At 43.1% G+C, this 7,781-nt stretch overlaps 1 protein-coding gene across 2 annotated transcripts in view; it reads right to left on the reverse strand.

The window, feature by feature from the left end:
* The window catches only part of MBOAT2 (membrane bound O-acyltransferase domain containing 2), a 96,011-nt gene extending 91,163 nt beyond the window's left edge, over positions 1–4,848 (reverse strand). The window contains exon 1 of one of the 2 annotated variants that reach the window (XM_039568746.1): positions 4,675–4,848. In XM_039568746.1, the coding sequence (XP_039424680.1) occupies positions 4,675–4,746 (72 nt within the window). In that variant the 5' untranslated portion in view covers positions 4,747–4,848. Of the gene's footprint in view, positions 1–4,266; positions 4,372–4,674 lie in introns of those variants that run through there. The other variant, XM_019282186.3, reaches the window with a different exon arrangement.
* Positions 4,849–7,781: the final 2,933 nt, after the last annotated feature.

The raw sequence follows: 7,781 nt of genomic DNA on the forward strand, positions 1-7,781 counted from the left end.
AGATCGACTAGGATACATACTCAGATGTACCCTGTAGGCAAATCAGGCACATAATGCTTCACAGCAAAATTCCCTACACCACCTCCAAGCCTTGCCTTTTCCCCAAACTACAGCTGCGCTCATCTCTGAGGCATCAAAATAAAGGAGAAAAAAATTGTTAAATTGCTTTCTTACATCATATGCATGTAAGAAATAAATATTTCATAGATATATACAAGGAAAAAATTCCTGCCCACTCTCCTTGAGGGCTTAAAGGTGAAACACAGGCTCAACATACGTCAGTGCTTTTATGTGGAACCAAGTGTGTTAAGGGCATGATGAAAGCAACTTGGTTAACTCTCTGCACAAGGAAGGGCATGCAGAAAATTATGTAAAGCCAGCAAACTGGCTTATAATCACTAAATGAAGGAAGTTTGTGTAGTTTATACAATTCATGTTTAGGAGGATTTGAATCTTTATGTCTATTCCTAATAAAAAAAGGTCAGTTTAGATTCTTTGAAGATTGATGGCATTCATGTAGAAAATTGTATTTATTCTACACAAATGAGCAGACTTAACAAAACAAAAGCTAAAACTAGATTGGAAAAAAAACCCAAACCAAAAACAAAGAAAAGTGCGGAAATGCACAGAATTTTCTTTTTTCTTCTCTTGAAAAAACACTGCTTATTTTTACATCCTGGAGTTTAAGTCAAGTGCATAATCATAAGCATGACATTTTATTCTGTCCACATATCTTCATAGAACTACACTGTTAGCAGTTGGAGCCACATTCTTCCTTTTCTTATCTAGAAGATAATCACTGAAGCTCAGACTGATAATCAGTTCAGACTGTATTTCAGGATCTCAAGATCAATCTCTTAGACAACTCATGTAAAAAGCTGATGTTCACATATTGTCATAGCCAGTCTCCTATCTCCCCTGCTCAACTATTCCTCTACTACAAATTATCTATTTCTATAACAAATGAAGGGCAGTAATAACCTCTATGATTTCTGTCCATCTTCAGTAAAAAAATTTTGCTCCCTCTGGTGGAAGCAGTGAAAGCAATGATAATTCTCTGAACTCTCCTAGCCCCACAGAGACCAAAAAGAAAGCTTTGCTCTCCTAGAATCATTGTCACAGCAAATTTAAATCTTTCCAATTTAATGACAAGTAAGCTGACACATCAACATGGTAAGTCACTTATCAATAGAAAATCAGCAAGGTAGTGATAGAATTAGACACAGACCAAGGTCCAACACATTATTTGTCAGGCTTCACCTTAGAGAAAGAAGGAAGAAGCAGAGGCACAAATATGACATGCAAACAGGGAAAATACAAGGCTAGGTAAGAGATATAACTACAATAAAATAATTCAGGTTACAGCCTCAATGCATTATGCAACATGTGACACTCTAGCAGCCAAGTTTTTATGATAAACCTTCCCATACTTCTCTTGGGAAGTTGTCCAGGTGGGAAGGACATGGCTACTTGGATTCCTTCTCTCCCCTGAGAAGACACAAGGAATATGCCGTACATTAATATTTATTCACTCATTCATTAACTTTAAGGACCTAATGTGCCACAGCTGTCAACAGAATGCTTCCTTTGCTGAGCAGCCAACTTACGTTCTCCAAGACATGAAAAGAAACAGTTTTTACGCGGCTTTTCACTCCCAAGAACTAATTTTTTTTTCCTACTACAAAATACAGAGAAAGGCAAGTTTGCTGTAGGCTCTTGCTCACACCAAGCATCTTCTTCCCTTTCACCAAATGACTGAAAATAACAACAGAAAAACTGGCCCAAGAAGCCTATAAAGAACACATTAACTTTTCCAAGTAGCTGTTTCGGTAAACTTGGTGCAAGACAAAACGAGACCCAAAGGAAGTGTTAACACAGCAACAAGTTACTGCACAATACCTTGTTGGGGGATACACACACAAGCAGAAAACAAGTTCTTCTCCATTCCTTTAGCTACCTAGTACACTAGTTCCAAGAAAAAATGTCTAGGAACAGCAAATTGTTAAAGCAACAAAGCTTTTCTTTTTGCAACACAGTTGGGCACATGGAGGAGACTGCTGTGTCAAATGGCTCTGATGCAGCTCATCCTCCATCTTTGCACTGATCTCCAACCACGATATAACCAACACTGTTCTCAAATCTCTATCTCTAGTTCTGCCAAGCATTAAGTAAAAAAGTAACCAATTTCTCACACTTGATCCACACAGAGATGTGGATCTGATTGATTAATCTTAGAGATAGCAACGTCACCTTGAATTTAAATTTCTACTTCCATCCACTGCCAAATAGACAAGGTTCTCAATTCACTGGTTTGAACACCAGAGTAAGGCAACATGGACACATGCTACCTCAATTTCTCTTCCAAGAGGTACATGCCTTAGCAGGATAATTAGATAGCAATGGGTTAAACCTAAACCACAATTTAAGCAACATTTTGGGTAAAGATTAGTATCTACTTGTGGTCAAAACTGAAACTTGAGTGGAGGAAAAAAAAACACCCTACTGATCTCCAGCAGTTCTGAGTGCTGGTATTACACCAGAGCACCTATTTCAAGCAGCTTCTATATTGGTATGACTGTAGTCATAGTACGGATTTGGAGCAAGTAGTAGAAACAATGTACGAATCAAAAAAACTTCATTCTTCTATTGTTTTTTCAAAGTAGTGCCACATTTTCATTCTGAATACACCTATAGTATCACCAAATGTCATGCATAATCTTTGAGCAAACACACCAAAGAGTATCAGCACTTTCTTTTTCTTCTCTGCCCTTATTATCTCCTTCACTCCCTTTGATTCGATTACACTGAACACAATTCACATTCTTTCTGTATTACAAACTTACTATCAAGATAAACTCTTGAGCTGAGGTTACAAAAAAATAACTTTGCTTTTTTTTATCAGATTTTTTAATAGATGTGTTCTCCTCAGTGCAGCATAATTTTGAAGCTCTTCGATTCATACTCCAGTTACAACCAGTGCTCTTCATACACAACTGGACCTATATTATGTACAATCCAGTGATGTCCAAAAACAATGTTTGCCTGACTTTCAACTACTTATAACAAATTTTCTAAACTACATATTTAGCCACCCTCCAATGTGATTATTCCCAAAAGCTCCAACAGACCTCAAAGTGTACTTTATAAAAACTCCTTGGCTCTACAGGAACATCTGTTGCAAAACATTTAATACAGGGAAGTTTTCCAGGCTTTAATAAAAAGTAACTTCATTATCATCAAAATGCCATACCTACAATAGTAAAACAATTTTGGTAGTAGCCACACTATGTTGTAAATGAATTAAATTTATGACTACTAATATGAGTAGATAATTATACACCACCAGCATCATGCCATAAAAAGATGGTCAACTCTAATGTGTTTTACAGTACCCTGTACAAGGCGAACATTTTATGGAAGTAAACACAGGGCACCGGGAAAGAGCAGCTTACAGCCTGCAGGTATGAGGCACCAAGCCACGAGGTGCCATCGATCCCAGCCAGAGGTATCATTGCAAGGGGTGCCCAGTATCCATTCCATCATAGCAAGCTCAATGTCAACTTGCCCGTTTTATGAGTTTTCTAGAAGGTACTTTTTCATATATATCCTTAACCATGGTTCCATTCAAACAAATGGCTGGGGAACAGGAAAAGAAAAAAGAAGAATAAGTGTGTAGCTCAATCATCCAAAACACTTTCACTAGGCATGCTCATTCCTCTGTATTTCATTTCCAGTTACTTCCCTCACCTATTAGGTGTATTTTGTAAAACCAAGCCATCAAAGTCTCTGTTTTCTTTGATGTGTTTCACTCATTACATACATTAATGGAGCCATTAAAAAAAAAAAAAAAATCCTACTATGAAATTTCTTGGTGCTGCAAAATTTATATGAGGAGTTACTTCAGATTACTTTTCTTATGTATCCATAAATACATAAATATTCTGTAGATTTAGGAGGTCTAGACCACTTCCCCCATAAACAAACATTATGGTCCAACTTCAGTGATAAAACTCAGCAAACCTCAATTTCCCAATCTTATTTTGTAATCTTCTGATGCTTCGTGAAGACACCAGGATTAACAGCCTTCAGGAATTTTTATATCACTTGGACAATAGATACCACAGAAACGCTCTGCCTACAAAGTACATACGAATTCCCAGCAGCATTGTGTGTAGCGCACAGTATTATTTAACACCGCGTGTAAACCCCCCTGGCAGGCACATCCAGGCGCAGCGCGCTGTTTTGCATTCGCAATTATTACCCAACCTTTCCAACCCTTGAGCTGATACCGGCCCCGTTCCCAGCTGCGGATCCACATCTGGCCGACGCACGATGCCAACAAGTTGGGGCGAGGCAGGGCCAGGCAGGGCCGGGCAGGACAGGGTGGGATGCGGGCGGGATGCTGGACCAGCCAGGGCGGGCGCGGAGCGGGGCGGGCGCACCTGCCCGCGGAGCGCGGCCGCCGCCCCGGCGCCCCCGCCCGCGGGTGTGGAGAGGAACCGCGGCCGCCACCCGCTCCGGGGAGCCGCCTGCCCCGCCCCGGCCCCACGGATGGATGGAGGGGCCGCGGGGGGGACGGGGCGGGGCAGGACGGCGCGGAGCGGGGGCGCGGTGCGGTCCCTCCCCGGCGAGCCCGCGGGAGCAGCGGCGGGGCAGGCGCCTCCCCATCCTCACCTGGTCGACGGGCAGGCGTACGGCGTTGCTGAGGGGCTGCAGCAGCGTGGAGCCCGTGGTGCTGGTGGCCATGGCGAGGCCGGGGAGCCGCTCCCCACCCGAGCTCCCGCGGCGGCGGGCAACAACAGCGGCGCGAGCGGCCCCAGCCCCGCGCGGCGCCGTGACAACAAGGGGCGGGCGCGGTCCCGCCGATGACTGACAGCGCCGCTGGCCAATCGATGCACGGCGGCGCCGCGGAGTGACGGGTGGGCTCACCCAATCCCCGCCCCCCGGCGGGCTGGGCGGGACGAGGCGGCCTCGCGGCGGCCGCTCCGCGCTGAGGGCGGGCGGGAGCTGCGTGCACCGCGCAGGTACCGCGCAGGGCCCCACGCCGTCTTGACCCGCGCCAGGGGACATTCAGGTTGGACATTGTAAGGAATTTCTTCGCAGAAAGAGCGATTAGACATTGGAATGGGCTGCCCACAAGTGTCTGCGGTGGTGGAGTCTCCGTCCCTGGAGGCGTTTAAGGAAAGACCACTCAGTGCCGTGGTCTAGTTGACACAGGCTGGACTCGATGGCTTCGCAGTCTTTTCCTACTTGTTCGGTTCTGTGATTCTGAGCACTGACCTCCGCCCCGATGTGCGGGGTGAGCACTGAGGGCGCGGGTGGGTGAAGGATGCCGGCAGCTAATGGGAAGTGGCACCTTCCTGCGCGGGGTGGGCAGGCACAGCCGGACAGGGAGCGCAGTGCTGGCGGGGTCGGTGCCCAGCGGTTCAGGTAGCCCCTGAGAAGGTGTCTGTCGCTGAGGGTAGTGCCAGACCGTGTGGGTCCAGATACCTGTTGAGGCAATGAAGAGCTCAGCCCACGTCCAGCTCTGGAACCTTCCCTCCTTCGCCCAGACGGGCACATGGGCGCTCAGCAGGGCCGTGCACAGGGCGGTATGAGTGATGGGTACACACAGGGCGTGAAGTTGGCCTGGAACTCTGAAGAAGTGGCAAAAAAATGCGTGAGGAAACCCTATTCTTACAGCCACCCATGGACTTAAGGAAGTCTGTCTATCATGGCTGTAAGACAGTTTTTAGTTTATTATTGGCCTATTTCTTGAATACAGAAGCATGAAATGGTAAAAGCATCAGTACTTCTTCAGTGGGTTCAGTCTAGCAGTGCTGTTTCCTAAAAGAAAGCAAAAAGTGATGTGGTGAGGGCAATAGTACTGAATTGGTGCACAGCACCAGGCTTCCACCTGTCCAGTCAACTCTATCCAGTGTGAAACAGAGTAAGGGCTTGAGTGAATGCATCACGTTAGAGAAGTGCAGAAAACTCTACCTGATGAGCTTGTGCAGTAGGCTACTTACCAAGCCATTCTGGTTTAGTGCTCTGCCTGCCTATTTACATTAAAGCTTTCTGTAGGTTGTTTTTTTTTTTCCTATGAAATAACTGAAACGTTAATTGTTCTAAAAGATATGGTGAAGGAGGTTCCAAAGGAATATTCTGGTCTTATCTATAAAACTGCTTGAGAACCCTGTGTCTTTTGAGATAAAAGTGCAAGTTTTTTCTTGCCCTTTATCAAATATTTTTTACAATTATTGTGTGTTGCACCTCTAAACCATGCTGCAATCACCGATTTGCCCTCAACACAAAAAATGTCACCATTTTAAGCACGTAAAAGATGAAATGCATTGTCCAATATCATGCTAGTAGTCTCAGTGTGTCTGGAGTAGTGGCCAGGTGTAGTGATTTACATAGCCATTTAAGTTCATGGTTAATGCTAATTGCTAATAGGAGGAAAATGGAGGTAAGTGTAATTATCTGAAAACACACGTGTTTTCTCTTACTGAATTGCGGACTGCACTCTGTACTTATGTTTTAGCTTGCGGTAAGGTCTTTTGTCTGAATTTAAAGAGACTGGTTAATAGGTGCAAATAAGTGATTTTAATTAGATTTCTTCACTGCATGACAGGCAATTACAATTGTGGTAGCATCTGCAGCTGCTGAAGCAATAGCATAATGTTCTTGTAGTAAAGCAAAAAGATCTGCTTTCAGAAAGGGGAAAAAAAACTCCGAACTTTTCCCAATTAATTCTGAATCAGTTTCTTATATCTAAACCTGCAAATTATATATGTATGTGTGACTATAGGAGTGCAGTATCATTAGGCTTCATGCAGTTTGCATTACACTATACATATGTATATATGTATATGAAGACTCGGCTCACTTTATCTGATTTTCTTTTGTTAAGAAGATACATACCTACACACAGAAATCTTTGGAAATCTTAACCTAAACATTCTCGAATGAAGCCACAAAAGAGCTGCTTTAGAACAGGCTGATAGCTAATTCTGAATCAGTCTAATCACAAGAAATTATTCTGGTGTATCTGTATAAATCCATGGAGGTGCCATCACTGACACTTTGATGAAATACTTGCAGCAAATAATTGACCTGATGAATGAACTCCTTACTTCCAATTAACAAAATGCCTGAGAACAAACTCATGATAGCCCAGCATAAATGTTGCTTGGATTTAAAACACAAACTTTTATTTTTCTGGTAAGTTTTATTCTTTTGTCAGCATATATGTTCTTGCAATGCTCAGAAAATAGCAAAAATATTCTTTCCTGGATGATTCCTAGGTTCCTAGGAGTTCATCTGTGAAAGATACATCTATACTATGTATCACAGTAGTATTATAAATAGTTTGCACCTTTGTCATTAAGTTACATAATTATGTCTTTTGCAAGTTTTCAGTGGAGAAATGTGTTTTGAGATTTACTTGTGCTCTTATTTAGGAAGGCATGTGTTGGGGAACACAACATTACGGAAATACATCTTGATAACAGTTACAGAATAATAGTCTCTTTGTAGAAACCCAGCCTTTGTGGGGGAGATTGGTTACATGGAAGAACAAAAGGTGTCCTGCTCCACAGAGCTGAAAATCTAAGTTTTCAATTAAAAGTGAGGTGTGCAAATGTTGCTCAAGAAGAAAGTAACAGGAAAATAAGCAATTCCTGACAGAGAAAATGTAGCTTGTCTTTGATGTTTGCTATATAAATGTATGGTAGGAGCTGTCACTGGCATTGCAGTAAAACTAGGTCTTCTGCTTTTCCTATTTTTTTTCTTTGAAAGAA

The sequence above is a fragment of the Corvus cornix genome, chromosome 3, assembly GCF_000738735.6.
Source record: "Corvus cornix cornix isolate S_Up_H32 chromosome 3, ASM73873v5, whole genome shotgun sequence".
NCBI lineage: Eukaryota > Metazoa > Chordata > Aves > Passeriformes > Corvidae > Corvus > Corvus cornix.